At 42.2% G+C, this 27720-nt stretch overlaps 1 protein-coding gene across 3 annotated transcripts in view; it reads left to right on the top strand.

Moving 5' to 3' along the window:
* Positions 1 to 27720, top strand: part of PLXNA2 (plexin A2) — a 440886-nt gene that overhangs the window by 282506 nt on the left and 130660 nt on the right. For 2 of the 3 annotated variants that reach the window (XM_033152909.1, XM_033152910.1), the window contains exons 6-9: positions 8095 to 8218; positions 9506 to 9659; positions 11339 to 11435; positions 14611 to 14725. In XM_033152909.1, the coding sequence (XP_033008800.1) occupies positions 8095 to 8218; positions 9506 to 9659; positions 11339 to 11435; positions 14611 to 14725 (490 nt within the window). Of the gene's footprint in view, positions 1 to 8094; positions 8219 to 9505; positions 9660 to 11338; positions 11436 to 14610; positions 14726 to 27720 lie in introns of those variants that run through there. The other variant, XM_033152911.1, reaches the window with a different exon arrangement.

Below are 27720 nucleotides of genomic sequence, written 5' to 3'. Positions count from 1 at the left end.
CAAAACAACTTGCCTTTGAAAATGCCAATGATGACTGCAAGAATGCCCTAACAGCAGTTGCAGCTCGTCCAGATGCCACATTGACTGAGATGCTACGCGTCTGCCAGAATGTTGGTACCCACTCCTACAAAGCACAGCTCTTGGCAGCTGCGGTACAGATGCCACGTCAAGACAGCTCTACGCCAGTCAAGAAGTGCTATGGGTGTGGAGGCGATGGGCATTTCAGGTCGCAGTGCACAACAACGCCAAGGCCTTCTGCCAAGCCACCAGAGAGGTGTCCTATCTGTCAAAAAGGATTTCATTGGGCGAACGATTGTCGTTTGAATCCACAAAATACATCACCTACCTCATCTCCAGTTCAGGGAAACGGTTCTGCGGGCCGCGCCCCGGCCCCGGTAAAACAATAGGGTGCAAGCTCAAGAACATCATGAAGGTCAACCATCCCAGAAAGGTGAACAACGCTACTCCTTATCCAGGTCATCAGGAAAAAAGAGTGATTCAGAGAGATATCTACTCTTCAGATGTCCAGAGAAAAGATGTGACCTCATTAAACATTCAGGTTCCAGAGATTTCATCATCTGCCTTACCTATTCAAAGGGTTCCAGTAGAGAACACAGCATTCAGTTCACCTTCTGCTAACTGCCCTTCAGCTCCTGCTGATGTCACCCCTGCTTCACAGCAAGCAATCACAGTCAAGTCTCTGATCGCAGAATTGCCTTCAACGTTGAGAAAACATCCTACTGAGGTCAACCTCGCAGCACCTGAGCTTTACTCACCTTTGAGTCAAGGTCAATCTGTCATTGAGGGACATTTGCCCTTGATGAAACAGCAATATCCAGGCAGCAACCCAGCTGATGATCACTTTCCATGTGGCCAAAGACTACAAATGAGTGAGCCAGCTCCCTCTTGTGGAAGCTTAAACATCACTCCAGTTAACAATGTCCACACCTTTGTGTCACCTCCAGCTTTTAAGCTCAGCCCGCCACAACCAAATAATTATCATGGACAACAACTTCAACTGTCTTGTGTCAAAGAAGAAGCTCCATCCTGTCAGTTTGACGCACAACTGACTGAATGCCAACAGGTTCAACAGCATCAGCAACTCTTACCAACGGAAGAACCTCAAGTTTGCCAACTCAACGCCAAGCAGCTTCAGAGTTGCCAACTTCAGCAATGCAAAAAACCCGAAACCAAAAGGATGTCTTCAGACACTGCTGACGAAGAACAAGAAGCTTCTTCTGTCCCAGGTATACCACTCTTCTTAACAGAGGACTGTTACTTTTCAAATCCATGGTTTGCTCAGCAATTGCCAACATCCATTCGTGGTCCATTCCCGGATACCTCGATTTGCCTTATTCTGCCTAGGATGGATCGCCTCCCTGCCACAGTCACGCTGACTGCAGGCCTAGTTCGAATCACAGATTCGTCGCAGTTGCTGATTCCAGGATTTTCAACTGTTCCTTGTGTTCTAACAAAAGGTTTAGAAATTGCCAGACTCTATTTGCTTACTTCTACACCTACAGCTCCTGTAGACTCTTTGCCTCCTCAGGCAGCAATGGCGCTAATCAAGATTACAGAAGAACGCCCTCATCTCGTCTTAGAAATGGGTGGACGAAAGATCAAGGGTCTTCTTGATACAGGCGCAGATGTCACAGTGATCGCCAGAAAGGATTGGCCTGACCAGTGGGCAACGACTGTCACCCAGGAAGTCTTCGGAGTCGGAGGTTTCGAACCCGCCCACCAGAGCGTGCATCCGATTACCTTCCAGTCAGACTCAGGCTCCATGGTGCAGCTCCGTCCACTTGTTATGGATGTGCCTATCACCCTTTGGGGTAGAGACTTATTGTCTAAAGCAAGAACTGTTGTCCATACGCATTTTTGATGTGGGCCTTTGCATCAGCGCCAGTACATGCTCTTCCACTCACATGGAAGGAAGGACCCCCTGTATGGGTCGACCAATGGGCGCTGACGTCAGAAAAGCTCGCTGCAGCAGAGGCCCTAATCAAAGAGCTGCTTCACCAGGATCGCATGCAACCCCTTACTCTCCGTCAGTACCTCATGGATAAAGCTCCACAGTCATTAACCTTAGAGCGTTCCCTTGATAGTCTTAAAACTGTCCTTTGCAGTAAGCCTGTTGCAAAGTTCTCCTGGAAAGTTTCACTGCTTGGTAAGGTGAATTCTCCTGTCTACAAGTTCTGTTCAGCAGCATCTTCAAGCGCTCTCACGTCGTTGAAACCTTCCCTTGTCTCAGTGATCCAGTCACCAACCATGGGACGTTCCTTGCTATGTTCCGTGCTGTCTTTCGCATGGGCATTCTGTTGGCTGATTCTGAATGGTACTCACCGTGTCTACAGATTGCTGCCATCACTTCTTGCAGCATACCTGTTTCCAACCAAAACCGCAAACCCTTTTCACCTGCTTTCTGTTGCTCTCTACCTGATGGCAAATATGCTCCGCATCTCCCCAGGTATTCTTCTGGAGTATCTTTTCCTGCATCAACCAAGGACTCTACTACAGGCTCTTCAGGCGGTTCCTCCTTGTGCTCAGAAGTACTGTCTTCCGCAAGGGACTCTTCACCTGAAGATCAAGTCATGTAACCCTGCGTGGTACTTGCCAGCCTGCATCTTCAACGACAGCCCTTGTTGCTTAATCCTTCTCAGCGGAGGACTGTCCCTACTTCTGCGGAAAGAACCCCTATTTCCCACACCTGTTTGTGTGTTCAACTCCATTCTTCGCTCAAGAAAACACGCTGGACAAACTTTGCGTGAAATTCGATACTCCCTTTTCATCGCAAGCCGTGATGTCTAACTCTGGTTGTTAGCTACTCGCTAACTTCTCAACTTCCTGTCAAATGCAGCAACTCTTCAACTATCCTCAACCTATGCCTTTTGTTTGCCTCTGGGCGGCCTCTGGTTCCTGGCTGCCTGGATTTGTTCCAGTTATTCTCATACCTGCATTCACTAGCAGATCACCTTGATTTGCTTGCTTAACCTTCTTTCTTCTACAGGTATCGTTGGTTCTTCAGAGCTCGATGTTTCAGAACTTTCCTGAGCCCCATGAACTTTTCCTGAGTCCCAGGACTATTTCTTCTACATGGTCATGTGTAGTCGGAGAAGAAGACGACCGGCAACTCATTCATCGTCTTCATCCTCCTCTCCAACACCATTTTGCAGTTCTAAACCTGTCTTGTACTTTATATTGTACTTGTAAAATTGCATATTTACCTTTGTATGCTTCTTGAAATATCCGCCTCGCATGTTACATGTGTTTTCCTTATAGCTTGATAATTAATGATATGGATGTCTATATATATGCAAAGCTTTTCTGAAATGGTTTCCATTTAGAGCGTCACAATTTTGATGATATGGAAATGTTTATGTAAGGTCAAGGCATTGTCTTTGTGCAGTTCTAGTCATAGACATATTCATGCATATATGTTTTATTTCAGTAATCTCTACGTTGTGCTTGCAAAAGTTGTAGTTTAAAAACGTGATAACATTTATATGCCTTATTTGAAATATTTCCTTTGGTCAAAGAATTGGTCATTCTCGGATTTGTTCAAGATATATATGTCAAGTCTGGTGGCGTCCTACCCTTTTGGTACCCCTATTTTCTTTTAAAGAATTCCCCTCTATATGCTACCTTCTGGCAGTAAACCAGGTTCCCAGCTTTTCCCTTCACCTTGTTTCCTGCTGTTAATGGGAGACCCTTATGTAGCTGGTTTAAATCCCATTTCGTTTCGCTGGAAACCCTTGCGTAGATGGTTTAAATCCTCATCCTGGCTGGGACACCTTTATATAGGTAGCTTAAATCCCCTCTTGTGGCGAAAACCACTTGTACTTAGGTGCCTTAAATCCCCTCTCTGGAATCGGACCCTAGTTCCCCGTTACCTGTGGTCGCTGTGGTAAGTCCAGAATCTAAAGTTCCCTCGATTCTGTAGCCTCAGAGCCACAACCCTTTTCCGTTACCTTATCCATTTTTCTTCTGTTTTCCAAATAAAAAATTTAAAAAAATGGGGGAGGGGTCTGGGTAGGTTATGTAGCCCCAGCTCTAGTTATATTTTAATTTTGGGTCCCGGATCGGGACCTCTCTTATGTTTGGGCAGTCGTTATCCGTTATTTTTAATTTTGGACCTGCATCAGGTCCTCTCTTGTGTTTGGGGAGTAATTTGTTGTTTTACGCTGCACGCGAAAATATACATGCTTATGAGGTGATTTGTTGTGTTACACTACGTATTGAAGTATTTATATATGCCTAAAAGGTTTACAGTGTATCGGATCGATCACTTTTTATGTTTGGCTAGTGGTTTGTTATTTTCATGACTTTATTGCTACATTATTGTACAAGTATTTCCTCCTATGAAGAGGATGGATGTTGATGGTGTTGCTAGTGTTTATATCACAGTCTTGGTGTGGACACTGTCAGCACTGTTGACGCTTTGCCTTTTCATGTCGAGGTTTATATCGAAGCAAATGGTAATGTTTGTGTCAAGATAAATGCTTATGATATCTCTAATTTTTTTTTTTTTATAAGAATTTATTGACCTTTTTCTTATAACAACATATACCCACACCCACACCTACAATTAAACAAATACAAAACAAATACATTGATAAAACAAATACAAACAGTGTCAAGTTTTCTTGTTGCATCTTTTCTTTAAAAAGAAAATTTCTATTTCCATATCTTGACCATTGACTTCCCCTGCCCTTTCTCCTTCGAGTTCATATCCTTAATCTATTTTATAACCATTTCTCCTGAAATTCAAATTCAATTATATAGTTACACACAATTATATATTCAACATTTAACTAACAATGCATCATCGTAGTAATATCTCATCATAATTCTTCTTCCATTGAAATCTTCACCAATCATTTATATCATATCTATCTCTTCTATCCTTTAAACTGCTGCTAATAACATAGTAACTCAAAATATCTCCTTTCATATTCAAACAAAAAATAAAACAGAAAGATTGTTGACAGTATTCACCCTCCGATTTCAAAATTCCATGACAGGCTACTTCAAATTTTACTTAGTGTTTCACCCCACACCCCCTCTGTCCATTATTCTTCTCCTGGTGGCCTCAACACTGAATTTCCCTGTGGCTTCCCTCTCCAAGCGTCCACAGATCCAGGCACAGTCCAAAACTCTCCTTGCCACGAGCTCCAGGATGTCCATCTCGTCGTCTCTCAGCTTCTCCGGTTCTTTGTAGCATTCCTTTTCTTCTTGTAAAAACCATAATTCTCTGTCCCTGGCCCCCGAGCTCACACCTCGGGGACTGGATATAACAAATCTTACCGTCGCCTTGGGACTGCCACCCCCAAAAGGCGAGTTTCTTCTCCGAAGTAGCTCACTCATTTCTCTCCATCTTCCCAGACACCCTCTCAGCTCTTTGGCAAGACTTTCTTCCAAAGTGTTAAAAGTTTTAAAAGCCTCCTCTGTGGGCAATTGGTTCTCTTTCAGACCCCCACACAAGACTTTGACTTTCCTGTACAGCAGTTCCACCTTCAAAGCAGTGAGCCTCTGTTCGTCCGTTAGTCCAGAGTTCAGTACCAGTTCAAGGACGAAGCCCAGCATACTGGTAGAGGGGGAGGAAGTGGGTATCAAATTTCTACTCCTGCCTCTCTGTTCATCGCCATTTTCCTAAACTGGAGCGCAGATACCGCAACTTTAAATGGAGATATTTTCCACTAATTTACTTCCCAAGAAAAAAGTTTGCCAGTCTCATGTATCAATTTTAAGCACATTGTAGCAGTCCTGTAGCAGCAGTTGCTCAAATTGGTTAGCTTCTTTAACTCGAAGGGAAGAAGGCAGGCTGCCTTTCTCCTTCCCCCCGGATCGTTCCAAAAGCTCGATTTCTGGTCAAATTAGTTACTCACGACCACCGGGTTCCTTTGGCTCCATTCTTCAAAGGTAGAACTAAGACGCTCACCGCGGGCTTTGTCGCCGCATTTGCATCCCGGTTGGGGCATATCCCCGTAAGCCCGGCTCCGTTGTCCCTTCACCCCCACTCCCCCTTTACAGGGGGGGCAAGGGAAGGGTTCGGAGCCTCCGTGGGCGCAGCCGGGGAGCCCAGGGTGCGGGACGCTCTTCCCGCACCCCAACCGGAGCCCCGCTTTGCGGTTGCGGGGCTCCTAACCCCCGGGATGGATCGGGCGCCTCGCAGCCGAAGCAGCCCCGACCACCCGCTATGGCGTCGCCAGCCGGAAGATGATATCTCTAATTTTTTTTATATAACTAAAACAAAAATTAATTTAAAACAAAAAAAGAAAGATGATATGTCGGAATACGTTTCACGGATCCGCCATGGATTCATATTTATTTGGTTATTTTATAAGTTTTTCGAGGTTTACTTTTGGTATAATTGCGCGTAAAAGCGAAAGTGAAAGCATGAATGAATAGTGTGGTTCACTTATGAGATTAATCCGCCTTTATTTTGTAGATCCGGTCATGTTCAAAATTGTTAATGAGCGTTAAACTTGCTTCCCGCCTTTTTGGAAGGCAGCAACAGTGATTTTATTGGTTAAAGTACTAATGATGATGTCACGTTTGTTCCCTAATAAAAGGCAGAGGCACCCCGCTTAGGCACGTTCGTTCTTTTGCGGAGATCGCACGTTCTTCTTATGTTCTTTTAGTTGGGTTTTAGTTGAAGTCAAGTTTAGTTTAAGGGATTAGGAGCGGGCTGGATGGGTTGGATGGGTTTTTCTTTAGTTAGAGTTAGATCGCGGAAGATCATTCGGTTTTGGTTTTAGTTAGGTTTTCTTATAGGTTAGCCTAGGGTTAGGCCCGCGGAAGATATTTCGGTTTTAGTTTATTTAGTTAGCCTCGCGGAAGATTGGGCGCGCAGGGTCTTTAAGCTTAGGAGAACTTAGCTTAGGGGACGAGCCTACGCGGGTTCTGCCGAAGCCACTAAAGATACAACCGGTGTCTGTCTTCCTTTGGGGTTAACGGGGAGAGTAAAGTAAAATTTTTAATTTTCTGTAAATTGGTCCGTCTATTCAGAGTCAGGGTACATATTTTATTTCACGAGGCAACGTTTCTTTAAAGAAGGCAATTAGGAACTCACACACCACCAGAGTCTTCAATTGGCTTACTCATCATCCTTCAGACTGTGAGGCTTGGCCGGCGACCGTGCCCAAAAGCACGCGGAACGCTGGCCGCTTTCCCCGCAACTGGTACCTCGTGCATAACCAGCCCAAGGCCGTGCACGAGGAGCTCCAGCACCCATACCCCGACACAGGACTAGGCTGTTTCTATATTGAGGTGGCTTTTTTTTCCATAGAATGGTCCAGCGACACACACAGGCCAGTCTACTAATGAGCAGGCTCTATAGTGAAATCATCTCCCTGTAGCAGTAAAAGCTTCATAATTATGAAGCACAAGCATTCAGGTATGCCTGGGACATTATATATAAAAGGCAAATGCAGCTATAACACGAAATGTTGCATGTCTTTAATCTCTCATTTTGAAAACAATTTTTGTTATAAGCACAACCTTGATTAAAATCTGTTAGGGTCAATGGGAGCCAAATAAAATTGATTTATTGACCAGATAGCCCACAAGCCCCTTTGCTGGCCAACCCTGCTCTTTATTCAACAAATTGTTCTGGTTTCAGCTGATTTTCACTCCCTGATATGCCGGACTTGGAATCCCCGTAGCCGAGGCACCTGTGCTTTGACTGATAATGCTTTCTCTAGCTATTGGAAAGTCTGACGCAGGATGCGACCGATGGGTTTAAATCGTGAGTGAATTGGAGAAAACGAATGTTATGTGGGCTTTCAGAACCAGCAATGAAGTCCGTTAATTAATACGGAGGTGGTGCATTAAACAAACAAACAAACAAAAACTATTTTCCTCCCACAGTAGACCGGTGAAAGGCATTTCAATAGGACTAGGCCTCCTACACACAGACATTCAAATTATGTAAATTTCTATCAGAAATGTAGGTGTATGGCCAGTGTATGCAAAATGTTTTTCAATATCTTATTGCTGTGTGGATGGGAATGGCTGGAACTGGCCAAATACAAGGCTATACGACCAAATTTTGAGAGTCTTGCTTATCTGCTTACCCTGTACTTTTTATATCAGGTGTTCCCGGAGGGACAAGTGTGAGAGGGCAGATGAACCATATCGATTTGCAGCCAGCATCAAGCAATGCATGAGCATCATTGTGCAACCCAGCAGTATCCCGGTTTCTGAGCACAGCCTTCCGGTAGGTAGCCATGGTGGATGGCTGCTTGCTTGTTTAAAGAGCATTTCCTGTGTTTATTCTCTGAAGTACTGCTAGTATTATTAATTAATTAACTATTAAATTTCCATACCACTCTTCATCTGAAGTTCACAGGGTGGTTTAGAATATAAAACCTCAAAAATACATACATACATACAACAACAACAACAACTCCCCAAATACAGTATTATTATATGCAGCTTGATGTGTCATCAAAGAAAATGGCACAAGAATGATTTTGCTTAATACTTCCTACTAACTAGAGCAGCCTTCACCAACCTAGTCCACCCCCACCAGATGTTTTAGATTAGAACTTGCATCAACCCCCCCAGCCACCACACATTGGCAAAGGCTGCATAGTAGCCAAAAGAAGAAGAAGTCCTTTTGCAATCCCCACCCTCAAAGCAGTGGGGTGGGCAGTGCAAAGATCTAATATCTTTTCAACTTAGAATTGTGAGAAGATGGATGCTGTGAGGTTACTTACTCTGTATAACAAAAAAGAAAAAGAAACCCTACATCAGCTATGACATTGATTTTAAAATCATGTTTAGTGTTGCCAGTTACAGAGTTATAAAGGCTACTCCATAACCCTCTCAGAGGGTGGAAGCTGAAGTTCGAATCATTCTCTGTTAACGTTCAGCTGCTGGTGCTATAGCTCTGAAGCAGCCACATGCAACTCAGTCATAATTGTCTTTTTACAGGCCACTGTGAGTTTGGATTCTGGAGTGTTCCCACTGGTGGATAAAGAACCAATCCTTGCTGAGTTCTGTGTGTAGCATTGACATCTGTTCTATAACCTTGCTGTTTGTCACCAGTGGTTGGCCAACAAAAAATGTGCTTGTTGTACACTGGGACCTGAGCAGTTAATTGGAATAGGCCCTAAGCAGATATGATTGGGTGATCAATCACTCATTTTGAATGGAAAATATAGCCTCATTATATTTTCAAATGGCGAGTGCACAAAAGTTCCCCTGGTTGAAACCTGAGGTGCTCGCGATTTTATTAAAAGATTTGAACTGTTAGGCTGTGAGAAAATAGTCAATTCCACCTCTGCCTGCTGGTATTATGACTCTTCAGGTCTGTGGAGCAACTAGATGCTAACTAGTGATTTTGGAAACAGTTGAAGAGCAGCCTACATCTTTGCTTCTCATCTCTTTGAGAAAGAAAGAGAAAAAATGCCCCACTTTCCCTTTCCCTTCTCTCTTATGCAATGACAGGTGGTGATCTCTTTCCTTTTCTGCTTTTTGGTTTTGTTTTGTTTTGTTGTAGCTCAGCTTGCTGGTGAGAGACGCACCTGACCTGTCGACTGGTATCACTTGCGTATTTGGAAACCTCACTGAAGTTGAAGGCCAAGTTTTGGGCAACCAAATTGTATGCATTTCACCAGCATCAAAAGATGTTCCTGCCATACCTGTGGACCAAGGTGAGCTGGCTTATGGTTTGAGGTACAATATAGGCGGGAAACCCATCGTACATACTGCAGGAATTTGTGGCACAAAAGGACAGGAGCTGAGCGGCTGGCAGGCTTGACTAGATTTGATTTAGGCCTGTACTCCTGCCTTCTCCTCAAGTGATGTGTAGATAAAGTTATTTTTCCCAAGAGCAGGCAAGAAAAGGGATATCATCCACAAACCTGGCTTCCCAGTAGTGTAATTCTACTCAAATTTATGTACCACACAAATTTAAAAGTCAGTCTCCAAGCCATCTGCTTTCTGGGCTCTGCATCATTAGGGGTCTCAGTCTTTTGTTATCTGAGGCGGGCCAGAAAGGAGGTAGTGTGGGTGTTACTCACACTCTGAAGTATGACTCAGTCACCATGAGTGGGTGGAGAAGTCTTCTAATTTTTGGGCTGTTGCTTTGCTAATGCCATGGCTGTCAAACTCTCTCTGACATACACAGTTACCAAACAGCTCATTGTTTCAAACTTGTTTTCTCATTGGCTGATTTCCAAATATCCATACTTTCTTCTTATCTGTTTTATATGCAGAAAACACTTAATGAATATGCACATAAATCCAGGCAGCCCTGAAAGTTCTGAACAGGGCTCAGCGCAAACTCCTGTTGCAGTTCAACTAGCATATTCATTTTTCTGATGATTTCATCTCCTCCCCCTTTAATGCTGACTTTGGAGCCATCAGAGGAATACATTTCCATAAAGTATTGGAAGCATTATGCACACCTTTGTTCACATCCTTCTAAGAAGTACCTGGAACATATGTGAAATAATCAGGAAAGCATGACCTGTCAGTCTTAGGTACGGTATTTGTGTTATCCCAGTGTTGTGGGAGTTTCAGCCTCGATGGCACTCCTTACAGCATTGGGATAACATGAGAAGCCCCTGGACCATGCAGCAGTGCAACCTGTCCTGTCAGCATTATCCTTGGGAAACTGGGTTATCATGTAGAAAATGTGCAGCCTGGTATTCTTCTGCGTGGCCCTCTGCTTCTCACATAGCACTAGTGGATAGGAAGGCTACCTTATACCAAGTCAGATCATTGGTCCATCTAGTTCAATATTGTCCCTACTGACTATCGATGGCACTCCAGGGTTTCAGACAAAAAAAACCATCCCCAGTCCTTTCTGGAAATGCCAGGTATCGAACCTAGGGCCCGCTGCATGCAATGCAGATGCTCTACCCCTAAGCCACAGCCCTTCCCCATATGAGTATTAGGCCTTGAGAGATGGTGAGGACACAAGAGAAGAAGTGGTTTCTTAGGTATGCACAGTTCAGTCGTTTTAAGGTTCTGTAGTTCAGAAGAGTGCCATTTACTAGTGTCTGGAAGGCATTAGGGATCCAGTGCTAAAGCACCAGTGGGATGTGACCCAGTATCCTCTTAGAGCAGGAGGCAGGTCACTGCACACTGTCATAGGTGAAGATAAAAGCCTTCTGTTTGGCTTTGAAGCTCTGAATTATGTTTGCCACATCCACGTTAGAAAGAAAAAGTTACAAGGATCTCACTGGAGTTGTGGGGAAGCAAACTTGCTTGTAACTCAAGTCCAGCAAAGTGGAGGAAAGATGCCCCAAAGATACCGAATGATATATAAGGAATCTGAAATATTATATCATTATGTTTCAATTATCTACTCTCTCTCTTTCTCCAGATTGGTTTGGGATAGAGCTGCTTCTGAAATCCAGAGAGACGGGCAAGATGTTTGTCAGTACAGAGTTCAAGTTCTACAACTGCAGTGCCCACCAGCTGTAAGATACCCTTTCTTGTTCTTCCTAATCTATCAGAACCTGAAGGCTTTAGCAATAATGCTAGATCTGTACTATAAAGGTTTCTCAGCACAGGAAAAGTCTCTGTCTGTGCAGACCTATATCTGTATCTATTCAGAAAAAGTCCCATTGGGTTCTGTGGGGCTTACTCCTAGATAGGTGAGTATAAGATTGCAGCCTGTGTCAAACATTAGACTTGAAGACCAAGATAAGATGGATAAAGGTGCCAGATTCAGAGCCCTGGCAACAATATCCACCACCATCTACACTAGGCAGAACAATTATTTCTTGAGTGTGTCAGGGAAACTATTTTTTTTTTAGTTGCACCCATATATTATAAGCACAACTTGATTATCTTGTCACTAATGGAAGTATAGAAATGATTAGATACTAATGACAGGCCAATATAACATTCTCATAGCATGAAGGTGTAAATCATTATAAGCTGCCTCAAGCATTTTTGTCAGGGAGGGGATTCTATAAACAGACAAAATAAATAAAACCAATAAATCAAGTTTTGTGGTATTGTGCTTGTGCAACTATTGATACATCTCACGTTAAGCCCTTGTGTACTAGCTGTTTGTTTTGAAGATCCTGAACCCAAGTCTTGCTTTCCTTAATTACTGTAACCCACAAGCTTGATGTTAATCCATCTCTCCCCAAAAGAGGTGAGCGGTTCATCAGCATGACTGCTCACCAGTGATATTTGAGCAAGCTAGGCTTGTCGTCCAAGGTGATGCCATAAACTTAGCATAACTAAGAGTTGGGGAAGTGGTCAAGCTGGCAGGGAAGCAGGAATTCTGTGAAACAATAGCTGTCCTAAACTGGGAGAGAGATGGGAGTCATGAAGGGGAAAATCCAAACTGAAATTCCAAACTGGTTGGGCGGAAGGCAAAGAGGCCAACAGCAGGTGATGAAAGAGCCAGTGGCAAGCCGAGTTTTGCCCCCATTCTCCTATAGGGCATCACTGAGACTAAGAAAAAGGAAGCTGACAGCCAGTGGTTAAGTGAGAAGGCTGACAACACAGTGAGGTTAGTGAGGCAGAGCCCCATTTGCCCTAATGGAACTGCCTGCACTGGAAACAGGCATGTTCATGTTTGACAATGGGAATAGCCAACCCTTCATCTTAGTACTAATATACTAAGTGAAGAAAGCTTCATTTCGATCCTGGAAATGGGAGCTGAAGAGCAGGCGCCACACAGATCCCTGCCAGTTAGAGAAAGGGGGAGAGAAATGGGTCAAATAAATGAGTAATTAAATATGCTCATACTGCTTAATATTCCTACCCCACTCAGATTTGCATTTGTATGATTAGAATAAGCTTCCTTAGCTATTAAGGTCATTACAGAGGAATCAAAAGGCAATTACAATTGAGAATATAAGATGGAAGAAGATGGTTAATGTGTGTTTTAGCACAGTAAGGGGTGGGGTGGAGGGAGCTGCCCACACTCTCTAGTTTGGCATTGAAGTATCTTCTGTTTGTGACGTGGTGCAATTCCTCATAACTCATATTAGCTTTTTAGATTAGATTAGTTTTCTCAGTGGTAACAGAGAGACTAATAGATCATGCTGACATTAAAAATATCTGCCTGTCCATACTGGCCTAAAAGAAGCAACCTCTGATTGTCTGTTCCATTGTCATTGCTTGCTATAGGAAAACAGAACCAAATGATTCTGTGCCATGAAATGGGGAAATTAGCATGAGGAACTGAACTCTTACACCACACAGTTGCTGTTGGCCTCTGAAAATATAAACTTCTCCCTATTCTCCCACGTCGTTTATTATTAGAAATAGAAGAAATGGCTCTTCTGTGTGCTAGAAGCAGAAATGCTCATGATTCAAATGCTGTTTAGAAGTTTGTCCCTTTGGGAGCAGCTGCTCTCAAAATATCCCAAGGCAAAAATTGGATAAAAACACTATCTCAGTGACAGGCAAAGAAAAATTGCATGCATTGCAGAGGCTAACCAAAGCCCTGGGCAGATTCTGAAGCAATCATAGCTGTCTTTGCTTGAGCTCTAGCTGACCCACTAGATGGCATTAAACTATTGCTCGTGCTGTCACATACCAGTTATAGACAGAAACTTTCCAGGTAAGTGGCTTGCCAGCACAGTGCCCATCTGGAGCTACATGAAACCTGTAACTCTCAAGACAGAAGGCAAATTTATACCAAAATCTGTCACCAGCAGAGACATGGGACAGAATATTTTTTCTTCTTTTGTGTGAATACTTAATTGTATTCCAAACCATTTTGACCACATTGTAAACTTTCAGTTCTGATACTACAATCTCAGAGAAAAACTCTTAGTACACAAAAAAAGAAATTGACCACCCTTAATTTTGCATTGACCAATTGAGTTATGCAAACCTAAGCTCTGCAAAGGTAAGTTAAGGGAAGGGAAGATAGTCATCGTGGGCCAAAAGTAATTTGACTCAAATTATTTTGGCATGGTTTTCCTTTTTCTTCATGTAGCGGTAGCTATCACATGAAGGCTAGCCTTGAAATTTCAATTTACCATACAAAGCCAATAGTCATGGATCAGGGGTTGAACACACTAGGATGCCTTAGGCAAGTCGCTATGACTCAGTCCTGACTCAGTCCTGCACTGCAGTATGGAGATAATAATACTAACCTACCTTACTGGGTTGTAATGTTTACTGAGATGATGTATGTGAAGCACTTTGAACACTTAGAAAGTGCAATATAAATGCTAATTTCAGTGGTACCTCGGTTTATGAACTTAATTCGTTCCGGAAGTCCATTCTTAAACCGAAACCGTTCTTAAACCGAGGCGTGCTTTCCCTAATGAGGCCTCCCAACACTTGCTTTAAATTTTGACACTTAAATTTTGACACTTGCTAGAAGCAAGGAAGAAAGACATTTGGCAGTCAAGGCTGACATTAAAAATGAAAAAGGCACAAAACTGGCAATATCATGGACGCAAGAATGTAATAAATATTCACCTAGTAAATCATATTTAAGGGTTAATTATGTTAACCAAATGTGTTAATGTGTAATGAGCTTTCTATCATCTATAAATTTTGTTGATATGTCAATAGTATCATTAACTGGCTCTTCGGTAATAATTATACATTTGTCAATAATAAACACATTCGCCCAGACTGAAACCTAGAGGTCCTTTATTCTTTTCTTGGCAGGTGCCTGTCTTGTGTGAACAGTGCTTTTCGTTGCCACTGGTGTAAATATCGAAACCTCTGCACTCATGATCCCACAACGTGTTCGTTTCAAGAGGGGAGGATCAATGTCTCTGAGGTATGAATACTGGGTTTAAAGACTAGGCAGCACCTTTGAGTGCAGTTTTTAGATGTTATCTTCATGATGGTGCCTGACTCTTCCCCTCCCCTCCTTCCATCCCCACCCCTGAAAAAAGTCTCAAGAGTTCCCAAGGTGAAAAGTAAATGTGAGTAGTTTGGTTGATGAGCTCATTTCAGCACCAGGGGTAGGCAGGCTAAAAGTAAATGGAAGGTGTGGGACTACACAGGTGCATAGCATGACTCAAGTCAAAGATGGATGTATATTTATAAGCAGAAAGCTTGTGAAAAATTCTCTCTATTGGAAGGAAGGTAAATAGCACCTATTTGATTGATGCAAAAGATAATGATCCCTATCATCTTCTGTTCTAGCAAAAAATGGGTTCTGTAACTTTAGGCAGCAATGTACCATCTGCTTATTCAAGCATAAATCTCAGAGAAATAAATGGGGTTTATCCATTCATAGCTGGCAGGATTCCACCACTTTACATGAATTGTCACAACCATGCAGTGCATATATGTTTGCAATATGTACTTCTGACATGATAGTTCAGTCACCGAACTGGCAATAACAGGCTTTACAGAGTAATTGGTGCAGAGTAGTTTAGAGAGAAGGTAAAACTTGTATGCTTCATCTTCTGTGAGCGATGGAGAGAAATTTTAGGTACATTGTTTCTTATCAATGTTTTTACTTGAATTGTGATTGATGTTAACCCAAATGTACTAACCTATCTGTAAATATAAACATATTTGTGAATACAGTCGTACCTTGGAAGTCGAACAGAATCGGTTCCAGAAGTCCGTTCGACTTCCAAAATGTTCGGAAACCAAAGCGCGGCTTCTGATTTGCTGAAGAAAGCTCCTGCAGCCAAAATATCCGAGTACCAAGATGTTATGGATGTCTGCTGTTTGTCTCTAGGCTGAAACTAGATAATCGCAAACATGAACACCCTGAAGCACAGGTTTGAAGGTCTCCCACATTTATAAGGAAGGGCCATAGCTGAGTGGCTGAGCTTCTGCTTTGCATGCACATGGTCCCTGGTTCCATCCCTGGCATTTCCAGGTAGGACTGGATCCTTGAAGAGCCCCTGCTAGTCAATATCAATGGCCTGACCCCATATAAGGCAGCATCCTTTGCCCCTAAGAAGGGGCTGAGTAAAGGGGCAAGAGAAAGAATGCAGCCAGGTGGCTATCCTTGCTGCATGGAATAGCATACCCAGGCACAACAGCTCAACCAAGCATGTCCTCCTCTAAGAGGAAACTCTCCTCTCATTTGTTTGCTAGCAATATGTTGGGAACACACTCTTATCTATCATCTGTCTATCTGTCCCAGCTTTCTGCCTAACAGGCTTCTGAGGCTGCTGAAAAAGGGTGAAAATTAAAGCATGATAAATATAAGATTCTTTTTAAAGGCAGTGGTGACTTATGATTGTTAACAGCTTTAAGAGCTGCCAGGCTTAACCTTTGGGTCTGTGTGCAGCTACCCCATGTGGCAGGCTACTGAACTTCACATTGAAGCATCTGCCTAAGGTAGTTTAGTATACTCCGCCAAGACTGATCCCTCCAAAGCTGGCTAGTGGAACCTCCTGGACAGGAAGCACCTGAAACACCTTCTTATTCCCATTAGTTTTTCCCAAGCAACAAGATCTTCCTGAGCATTTGATTGTTACTTTATTATTTAGTTGCTCTTCAGTCCTGACTTCTGGCTTACTCTTCAGTTCTACTTCCTAGTTTATCCCTTAATCCAGACATACTGAGAGGGTCTAAGCATTAGTGTTGGGTTTTGCTAGAGATCTGAGGCCCTATCAGCTGCCAAAGGATGTCAGGTCCTGATGCTCGACCTGAGATTCACAGGTGGTTCTGTTTATTAGGGAAAGTGCCTCATTGAGATTTGGCAGCTGCATGACCTTTTGAGTTGTTGGTCATTCTCCGGTCGAAAGCAGTTGAACCTGAAATGGCCCATTTTGTAGGTCTTGTTATTAGAGTAATGATGTTCAAGTCTTGTTATGGATGGAGATTATTTGAGGGCTGTGCTGAAGAAGTGCTATATCCTTCTAGCTGAGAAGAGTGAGTATTTTGGGGGAGGAATGTGGGACAGGACACTATCCATGAGATCAAGGGAACACTTTCATTTTCCTTTTGTCATTAAGAACATTAAGCCATCAACATTTTTAAAATATTGGAGGTGGAGAGCGTCTACATTTTGGTTGAAAACCTCACATATATTTGACATTGCGAACAGGAATAAGTGGTTGTCATTCAGCCTCATAAAGATGGAGCAAGGAAATGAGATTGAAGAGAAAAAAATGCTCAGCAATAAAAGGCACCATCAAGTGTCCTTTCTTCTTATCAAGTAATGATGCTCCATGCTGCATCAACAAAAAAAAAGCATCAAGCTGAAACAACATGTGTGCCTTCCAGGTTAGAGAAGATGCCAGGAAATAGGTAATATAAAACTAGACATAATATATGTATTTACATGAGCAGGGCTTGGCAACGGACAAGCATACATGACTGGAAGCCGCCACTGCCTTGCTTCTGCCTTTAACCAAAAGTGACACCAGGTGGCTTATACTGTTTGAACTTTTAAGTGTTTCATCAGAAGTGAGAGAAGACACTCAAGGAGGAGTTCTCAACTCTGGAGACAAAGCAAAAGCTTTAAATAGCTTGAAAGAAAAGGAAGAAGCATCTTTCCAAACTGGCAAGAGGGAGCTGTTATCTTTTATTTTCCCTGTGCTCTAGTGAGGATGGATTTTCCTTCCTATCTGGTATGGTTGCCTACATTCCCTTTGCTCAACTTTGGAATTTGGTTTCTGTACTTTGAAGGCAGTGATGTCAAAGTTCCCCTCTTTTGTAGGTTGCTCTTACTACCCCCAGTGGGAGGGAGGGAGGGAGAGAAACAGGATTTGTCTAGACCAGGAAAAGGAAGCGAATGAGTGGCACAGCTGGAAATCCAAATCCAGAGGGAATTCTGACTCTGTGACTTTTCTAATTGCTATTGCAAAACCCCTTCATGGACATTCCAAAGGGCCATTTTCACACTGTGCTAAAGTATCCTAAAAGTCTGTCAATGTGGAAAGTCCTGAGGGATCCAGAAGGTCTTGTTTTATTGAGAATCATGCTAATTTTTGTTACCTATTAAAAATATATTTCTAGGACTTAATTTGAGGAAACCAAGGTGCTTGTAAATTCTGCCTGTCACTTCCTGCCTTTCCTTTATAGCTGGCAGAACTTCTGTTAAGCACTCTATACTGTCGTTAACTTATGTTGAGCAAACTATGCTGTTATGCTGTTCCTCTTTGCTCAGCATAGCCATGATGATACAAATGAAACACTGTTCCTCTTTGCTCCACATGTTTATATACTTACACTGACCCAGCTAGCTCAGCAGTCTAATTTGCTTAGTCTCTCTGAAGAAAATAAAATGCTGTTTGTCAGAACAAAAGTGTAATCCAGTTATTCTGTTGCAAAAGCCACTTTGTAGATAGTAATATATGGGGGGGGGGTTCTGTAAGGTTTCTATTTTGAGCACCATCCTGTTAGCAAAGCTGTTCTTACATCTGCCTTAATATATTAGCAGAATATTCACACACAAATAGACGTTGTTAACAGAAGATGCATTGCCCTTTGGAAGCAAAGTAAAAATGATAATATTTCAATCAAATCAGTTTCTGTCAAAGAAAGAAGTATATGCACAGTCTCCCACATGGAGACTGCAGCTCAGTATCAGGATGTAAGTGCAGCATCCTGCCTCCACAACCATTTTAATGCATTAGTTAACACATCTGTTTTGAAAGGTTAAAATCATACCCTTTGTCAGATGTTAAGCAATGGTAAGAACCATGACATGTTGCTAGCAATTGCTTGTTTGTGCCAGTGTGAAGGCAACCTGAAGCCTTTAAAGTAAGGTTATATTTTGCAAAATGACTGAAAAAGTGGCACTTTCATGTTTCACCACTTTGTTCCCTGTTAATGCTCGGAGGCAGAACTGTAGTTTACAATCACTCAAGTAAATTTGCACTGCTTGGCTTCTTTTCCTGTTTGCACTTTGGCAGAATTAATCCTTAGCACAGTTAAACAACAGTGCACTTATGCCTGTGCAAACCAACCCGCCATGGCATCAAGGAAGTGAAATGCGTAATTTGTCTGAGGGATTCACTGCCAACAGTATAATTCACCTTGTGTGAATCAGTTGTCACAATATTTGTTGATGGAAACATTTCTATCCTACCTTTCCATCAAGCATCCCCAAGGCAGCTTACAATATAAAGTTTAAGAATTTAAGAACAAATGGCAATATAAAACAGCCACAAGAGAAAATTCAACACCCCCTATTTTCCTCTCAGTGTTGCTGCACCCTCACTTTACTCAAATTTCTGCCATTTTTCGAAGCAGCCAGTTTTTTCCCTTTTCAGTGTTCCTCTCTATTTGCTGTACTTAAATCTCCCTCTTCCATTCCAGCTACTTCATGTAAGAGATAAAGGATGCAAAGCCGTCAAAAACCCCATAGTATTTTACTCAGACCTCTGACTTTGTTTAAATCCACCATTTCCCTCTCAGCTCCCACTTTTACTGACTTTTTAACTTCTGCCATTGTTTTAAACCACTTCCCCCTCTCATTGTCCATCCTTTCTTGCTCCTAAGCCATGGCTACTGCTGTTGTGCAAGCTGCCTTGTCTTTCACCTCCTCCCCAACCCTTATTTCATGCAAATCCAGGATTGCATTGAGGCACTCCAAAAACTCCAATGGGGGCTTGTGTGATCACATTTACATTTTTATTATATAGAGACATTAGGATAAATGTTAATGCACAATTGAACTAACTAAACAGCTCCCTACAAAAGCCTTGGTGAAAATATATATTTTAGGCAGCGCTCCAAAATAAGCAATGTCAGCAGCAGCTATATCTTGGGGAAGAAATTTCCCGCAGAGGTACCTATTTATCTAATTGCACTGGTGTGCTTTCAAACTGCTAGGTTGGCAGAAGCTGGGACAGAGCAACGGGAGCTTACCCTGTCACACGAATTCAAACTGCCAACTTTCCAGTTGACAAGCACAAGAGGCTCAGTGGTTTAGGTCACAGTGCCACCCGTGTCCCTGATGGAACTATAAGAAAGCAGGGTGATATAAGGAAAGGCATTCCTTCAGATAATGGATCCATGTCTTTTATGACCCAACATAGGATACCAATGATATCATGCATGTCTGAATGTTTCATCCAATTTCTGGGTTGTTATTTAATTCCTGCACATAGGCCACTACCCAATTATAATTTTTTCCCTATGAATGTCTTCTGTTCAGGCAATTCTCCCGCAGCTCAAAAGAAACACCAGAGAAATAAAAATAAAAATGTAGGTAAAGTGGACTACTGTAAATATACAAACACTGGCTTGGAAAGTGGAAATAGAAGCAATGTATTCTCACCATGAATTCAAAGTTAACATGAAGCTCAGCATCAAGTGAAAACGCAGTTTGAGATTGGAATGTGGCCTAGAGACTTGCCATATCTGTTGATAAATTGAACAGCAGTAACCCAGCTTGATTCTAAGATCCCCACATTGTGTTTTCAGTGATAGCGCTTAGGGGGGGAATCATTTTATTGTAACAGACTCATTGGAATCAAGGAAATCCTTGATGCTAACAGATCTACATTTAAGCAGAGAGCAAACATGTCATTTAATGGAGATTGGAAGAAATGAACTTGGGCCACTGTCACAGCAATCCATAGGTGGTCAAACAAAACTCCTGGGATGTAATTTCCACTTGCTTTTCTTCAGAGATTGAAAAAAATGCACTACGGCATTAAAAACTTGTATACTAGTGTAAACATCTTGCTCCTATTAATATTTTGAGAAATGGAGTTAACTAAGATTAAAAGGAAAGGAACATGGAGCGTATCTGTACACATAAAAGCAAGGGATTTGTCTGATGAACTTAAGGGCTTATAAGAAAGGGCCTTCACCTTGGATGTCACTTTCAAATGAGCCCTATACATGAACAATTTATGTTAGAAAGAGAAAGTTGTCATAAAATTGTGCTTGGGTGAGATTTATGGTAATAAAATAGTTTAAATGGGGGAAATCTTCAGATGACAGAGAACATATTTTTATATTTCCCATGGTCTCATTCCAGTGGGAAGATAGGAGAAATTAAATTCAATTATTCTTCCAAATTTGAACATCACTATTCCTCTTTGGTGTTCAGTTTGTACAGATAATATTGCTTCCACAGGGGTGGCACTGAATCAGGCAGGTGGAACATTCACAGGCTCTGGAAGTTTAAAACTGGAGGTTTTTTCTATCTCCTTTTAGTAGAAATGTTTAGGTAATATTATCACCTGGATAATCTCCATTCCTGATTGTATTTTCAGCCTGTTTTGAAGTTTCTTGTAATTATAGTCATAGTCAGCAGCAGCAACAAAAACTGAATCATCTGCCTGACCTTTAAATGCCTATTTACTAGAGGTTGGAGTCCAAGTCTTGTAAAAAGTTAACTGGCTTATTCATGAGTTTTTGCTGATAGATTTTGCATATGAACGAAACATTACATGAGCACATGTTTATGTTAAACATATGATAGTGCATCCACAAGGCTTTTCATGTGCATGTTTCCCTCTATTTATTAGGCAGTACATGGATGCGGGTGGCACTGTGGGTTAAACCACAGAGCCTAGGGCTTGCCAATCAGAAGGTCGGTGGTTCGAATCCCCGCAACAGCGTGAGCTCCCGTTGCTCAGTCCCTGCTGCTGCCAACCTAGCAGTTCGAAAGCACATCAAAATGCAAGTAGATAAATAGGTACCACTCTGGCGGGAAGGTAAACGGCGTTTCTGTGCACTGCTCTGGTTCGCCAGAAGCGGCTTAGTCATGCTGGCCACATGACCTGGAAGTTGTATGCCGGCTCCCTTGGCCAATAAAGTGAGATGAGCACCACAACCCCAGAGTCGTCCACAACTGGACCTAATGGTTAGGTGTCTCTTTACATGGAGCCATGTACATGAAAAGACCTGTGCATGCATTTGCGATTTTTTTGTAGTTTTTCTGTTCAGCATTCCTTTTTCCTTCCTGAGTAGAATTGAACCACCAAAACATGTTTTACATTTCTTCAAGATTGAAGGGCAGATTGTAGCTCTGTGGCTGAAATGGAAAGACTTCAAAATCCAGCTATGTGCATTATGGGTTTCGATGGTTTGAAGCTTCATACTCTGCTGAAACAAGAAATCCCCTATTCTGAACTGAAGTCATGTCTAAGTTCTTTCTTGTGAATGTGGGGATTTCATTGCCCACCAAGTCCATGAAATCCCTTTTGCTCCCATAGAAAGGGAGCAGGTGTACACATTGGAGAAAGGTAGAGTGGGATGGCAGAGAGACAGAGGAGAGAGTTTGTTGAGGTGGCAAGGATAGAATACACTTTGTACAGAAGGCAGAGATGCTGTCCTAACCCTGGCTGCAGAACCTTTGCAATGTGGGGCCGGGATTGAGGTTGAATTCATATCACCTTGATCCTGCAAAGGAGCCCATGGCGCAAAGCAGCATGGCAAGTAAGTTGTCGAAGGCAGATCTATGGGAGCATGACCAGTTTGTTTGCACTGGGCATAGAGCTTCTGGAATACCGCAGCTTGCACTGCAACTATTCTATCCGATGGAAAGTTAGAGATGGGGGCACCGGATTCTGGTGTTGCACAGGGCACCACTGCAATTTGAGATGCCGAGGGCCACCACTGCCTGGTACACTTGCTGTTGTTCGACTGGTAGGATCCTGTAGGAGGCAGGCACTCAGTTCCCTTCCCCCAGGGTCTTGGCTCCAGTTCTGTGTTATGACAGCCCTGGTGCTATGACATCTGGTTCACTAGTACCTGCCTGCCATTTCCAGGTTCAGTGCTTTCCTCATCACCAGCATTAGACTCAGAGCCATGGATCCAGTCTGGTTCCTTAGCTGGTAGAATGGCAGCCTTTCCTTAGTGTCATCTTCACTGCTGGACTTTGGGGTCATAACTTCTCTATAACTATTGTCCAGATATTGTGAGATTTTTCTGGAGCTAATCAGACATAGTGTTAGAACTAAACATGTAATTCCAAAAACAGTCTTCCCTAGAACAAGGGAAGTGTGTACAGTGGTACCTCAACTTACGAGCGACTCAACTTCCGTATTTTTTTATTTCCGAATAACCTCCGGAAGCAAAAAAATGGCTGCCGCTTCTGAAATTTTCGACTTACGAAGGGAAAGCGGCAGCACGATACCTCGACTTACGAAGTTTTGAATGCGTTTTTTTTCGACATACAAATTTTCCCCCCGTTCCGAGATGGCGCCTTCGACTTACGAAGATTTTGACTTACGAGCGTGCCTTCGGAACGGATTAATTTCATAAGTCAAGGTACCACTGTATGTACAATTAAACTAGGTAGGACTTGTAGTTTTACAGCAGCCATTTTGTGGCAGTGCAAATGACACTTGACACTTTCTTAAATTTCCTGTTGTACCCACAAACACAAGTAGGTTGGAGACCTAGGATGTACAGCACAAAACCTAAACATCCTGAATATCTGTCTCATTGTTTTAACAGAGCTAATTAACATTTCACTTCGCAACACATGCAATTTGTAATCTAATTCATGAATGTGCCTTTAGCATGAAATATACGGCATGTTTTGTTGAATCGCAGTTCATGAAGAGACCATATTTCTGGAAATGCAAAAATCTCTTCTTTTAACACATTTCCTATCATGTAAATGGGGTTTATACTACCTTTTTCATGTTAAGGCAAAATTAAATAATGTAATACATGAAACCAAAACATTGATTTAGTTCTCATCTGCACATCCCTCTTGGGAAATGTCTTATGTAGTTTCACACAGTGCAATTGAAGTGCGATTTTCTTTTGTGGCCTACCAAAACATTGTTTGGGGTTTGGGGTGGGGGATTCATGTCTTCAGAGAGAAAGCAACATCAATTCACAATGCAATCCTGGAGGTATGCTGAAAACAAAATCATTATGCTCCATGTCTGTTAATCTTTAAGGCTCAAATGTAGCTTTAAGCACTTATTGTTTTGCCTTGGTGGAAATGCTAACCTCATCATTTTTTAGCAAGCTCCTCTCAAAAGACTTCAGAAATACTTAGCAGCTCAAATTTCGCAAACCACCTAATCTAGAAGTTCCTGCTCTACAAGGCAGCGGCGGAGGAAGCCGCTCGGGCACCTGGGGCAGCGCACCCAGGGGTGGGGTGAACTGCCCATAGGCACGGGGAGGGCAGGGTGCACAGTGGGGCCTCCAGAGTCTGTCTGCCTCTCCCACTCAGCCGCCCTACAGCTGGGGGGGGGGAGTAGGTGGGCCGTTTGGGCAGCGCGGAGCCTGTGCATGCCCAAGCCACTGCAGCTCTCCCAGGAAAGACATCTCTCCCAGGCGCACATCAATTTGGAGGGGGTCATTAAGGTCCAAGAGTAGCAAAAATACGTCAACGGTTTCTTTAAGGAAAACAATTATTTCTGGAATATTATGTAGAGATGGCATCCAGAGAAATACGGGAAAACCTGTCCATAGATCTGATGCCATGGAGATGATATGTACCACTACAAAATATGCATTCCAAATTGTAGCTTATAGTCTGATTGACTGCTCATCTATTTTTTTTTCCTGCCAAGATCTTAGATATATTTTGTAGAAATTATTTTGCTGAACTTTTCCTCTGTATATGAAATTTATTCATTTCCCCAGATGGAAACCTGCTTCAGGTGGGGATTAAAATAAGAACTTTGTGTTCCCTGAACTTTCATTATCTGATTTTCATTATCCTAGGCTGGCTGTTAACTTAAGCCAGTAGCAGTCAACAAATTACATTGTTAGCTATCATCAAGAGGTGACAAAAAGAATGTCATACTCTTTGTTTCCATAATGAATTTTTCCTCTCCTTTTTCCCTCTAAAGAAGGATAAAGAAGCCAGTATCAACTTCTCCCAGTTCTCCTGAGCTTGTCAGGGAAATGATTTATTGTTGATTAGATTTATGCTGCATATTGCCTAGAGTTCTGTTGTGTGTGTGGTATTTTTTATTTTTTTATTTTTTTTTGAGGGAGAGGGATTTCAACCTCAAAGGGGGTGGGGGAGAGAATAGATTTTAAAATGTACTGGCAGTGGAACATTCTCTCTCTCTCCTCCCCCTGCCCACCCCCTTGGGAAACCCCAAGCAGATATTTTTTGCAGGAGGCGGCGGAGTACACAGATTAGGAGGGAAAGTTCATTTGCTTGTGTAACAACTTTGTTGGATACAAGCCAGAATGGCCTGGGTTTGTTTGCACTGGAAAGGAGATGCTGCTTTATACCAAGTCAGACATGAGCCATCAAACCTACTACTACGGAAGCTACACCTTGGTTTTCGAATGGTTTCGAGAGTCAAACGGACTCCTGGAATGGATTAAGTTCGAGAACCAAGGTACCACTGTATATAGTTTCGCTTGTACACACATACACCTTCATTGTATTGGGATCCTTCCCTTTTAGATATTTGGCTTTTATATACACTTTCCATGATTTTGTCCTTTCTCCTGCAGCTCTGTAGTGTAAGAGTTTTCATTTTGTTTCATTTTGTTTTGTGTTTGTTTGTTTGTTTGTTTTAAGAAACACCTGCTGTGAATCTGATTGATTTTAAAAAATTGTAGGCTGTGGAGTTTCAGTAACTTGGCAATGGGGAGATTTGCAACAAGATAAGAGAAGTTACCAACACTGTGTTTGGGAAAGGAGCGCAAGAGGGTGACTCACATTTTAAGGCAAAATATTGACAAGAATTGAAGGCATAAATGAGATAAAGCTGACGTTGCAGGTGCAAATGGACATATTTACTCAAAAGAAATTGGCTGACATGAACTGCATTTTAAATTATTTGTTATATTTAATTATCATGGTAAAACTGAGCTTGTCTGTTTGCAAAGCAAAGGGCAGAAAACAACATGCAATAAGCAGTTGGATTTCTTAAAGGAATATGAGATTACAGCAGCTAAATTCTCTGGCTTCTATTGGATTTTGGCTTTTTAATGCCAAGTTTCCAAAGGATCACATTATTCTTTGGATTCAACCAGTTAAATTAGCAATTATGTTAGCAAAATCAATGAAGCCATCCACAATGTACAGAGAGAGCAGAGTTTTAGATCACATGCCAATTCTGTTAGTGTTTATCAATGTGCATAATTAGCTAATGCTTCCAAAGATGCTTGAGAGAAGACAGCCTGTAAATAAGGAGCTTGTTCCTGTCCCTTGGGTTCCAAATCTTCTTTGTTTAGAAAGTCATTCTCAAACATTAGTGACTGTGATAAAATATGTTTTCACATACCCCATGATGATCTTCTTGATACGTTCTTTAGAAAACATGCAACATATTGGCTCAGCTGGCACATACTGCTAATTCAAATCATGGTTTAATGTCAATGTCCGAGGGTGTGAGATCCCAGAGAGGAGATTGTGGCTGCTGCATTGCAGTGAGCTAAGCCATGGTTTGTCTTAGCATTTCATTCAAAGTCAGGCTCATGGTTTGCCTGAGTTTGGACAATATGTTAAGCCAAACTGTGCCAAAGGATAGCACCCTTCAGAACAAGGAGTTGCAGTGGAAAGAGGAAATTGATGACGATTGCTTCAGTCCCTCTTCCACTGGTGGTAGGCTGGTCTGAATCAATAAGACTTTTGTCAGCAGAGGGGCACCAATTTCAAAGAATCATAGAATTGTAGAATTGGAAGGAACCCAAGGGTCATTTAGTCCAACTCCCTACAATGCAGGAAGCTTTTGCCCAACGTGGGGTTCAAACCCACAACCCTGAGATTAAGAGTCTGATGCTCTACCAACTGAGCTATCCCAGGACTTGAGGCAACTCCACTTATTTTCTAACTGGATAATATGCTGGTATCATTTTGGAACAGATGCCCAACTTTCATACAATGTCCAGTGATGTATGTTATTTGTTTGCATCCCCCTTCAGACAGTACATCATATCAACTTTTAAAGTATTATTGTATGTTGCCACTGAAAAGGATAATGATTCATGTGGCCAAGCAGCTTATTTTAACTGGAAAGTCAAAAGGGGGAATTGTGCAGATGGTCTCTCATGGCATGCAGAATTTTTTTCTTTTTCTTTTGTATTAACACCCTGGCACATCAGTTCTGTTTACCTAAGCCCTTGCATAACATACATGTGTGAATTCGGCAACCTTAAAACAAATCACCAAAAAGCAAAAAATAAAGACCCCAATATGAAACAAGCCATCGCAGAGCACTACAGAAACACCCAACAGTGCTCTCCATAATATATGCCTCTCCCAAGCAAACCCAGTGCTATGCACAAGCCCCTACAGGTTCTGTGACTTCATTCACTCATCTGACAAATTCAGTAAAAATGGCCAGTAGCAATGCAGTACTCACAAGTGCCCTGTGCAGTTGGTGATGTTCCATCCTGTAGCATATCCTTCCACATCTTGGATGCCTTTATTAATGCAATCACTTTAGCTGTCAAACAGGAGAAAGGTCCTACAGTTACTCTTTTCTCCCTGGAGTGGAGCATACATACTGTCTGAATCTTTACTTTCACTACAGTTCCGATGTGACATTTTTTGCCCAATGAAACCTTTGCTACGAGAAAAACTCCATTATAGCCTCCTTGTATGTAACAATAATAGAAATCCTTTTTTTTGCCAGCAGCATTTCTAACCCTACAGTCAACAGATTTGGTTTGAGGGTGAAAAGGAAAGGGAACTGTCACACATTTTGCCATAGGAAAAAGCTGTTTTTTTCCGGCATGCTACAGATCTATTAAAAGACTAATCCTGGAGAATAGTGGGCCATATAACAGAGTTCTTTTTCAAGACGTAAACTCTGAGGCTATACAATGACTTGCCTACAGGGTTTTTATATTACAATCGTTGTTATATTTCAACAAAACAGCAGATCATCTTAAATGTCATGTTTTGAATCTTGAAAAGATCATAATTATATACCTGTAATTTTGTTGCCTCTCTCATGA

Source organism: Lacerta agilis, chromosome 6 (genome assembly GCF_009819535.1).
Source record: "Lacerta agilis isolate rLacAgi1 chromosome 6, rLacAgi1.pri, whole genome shotgun sequence".
Lineage (NCBI taxonomy): Eukaryota > Metazoa > Chordata > Lepidosauria > Squamata > Lacertidae > Lacerta > Lacerta agilis.
This window is presented reverse-complemented; position numbering and strand designations above follow the sequence as displayed.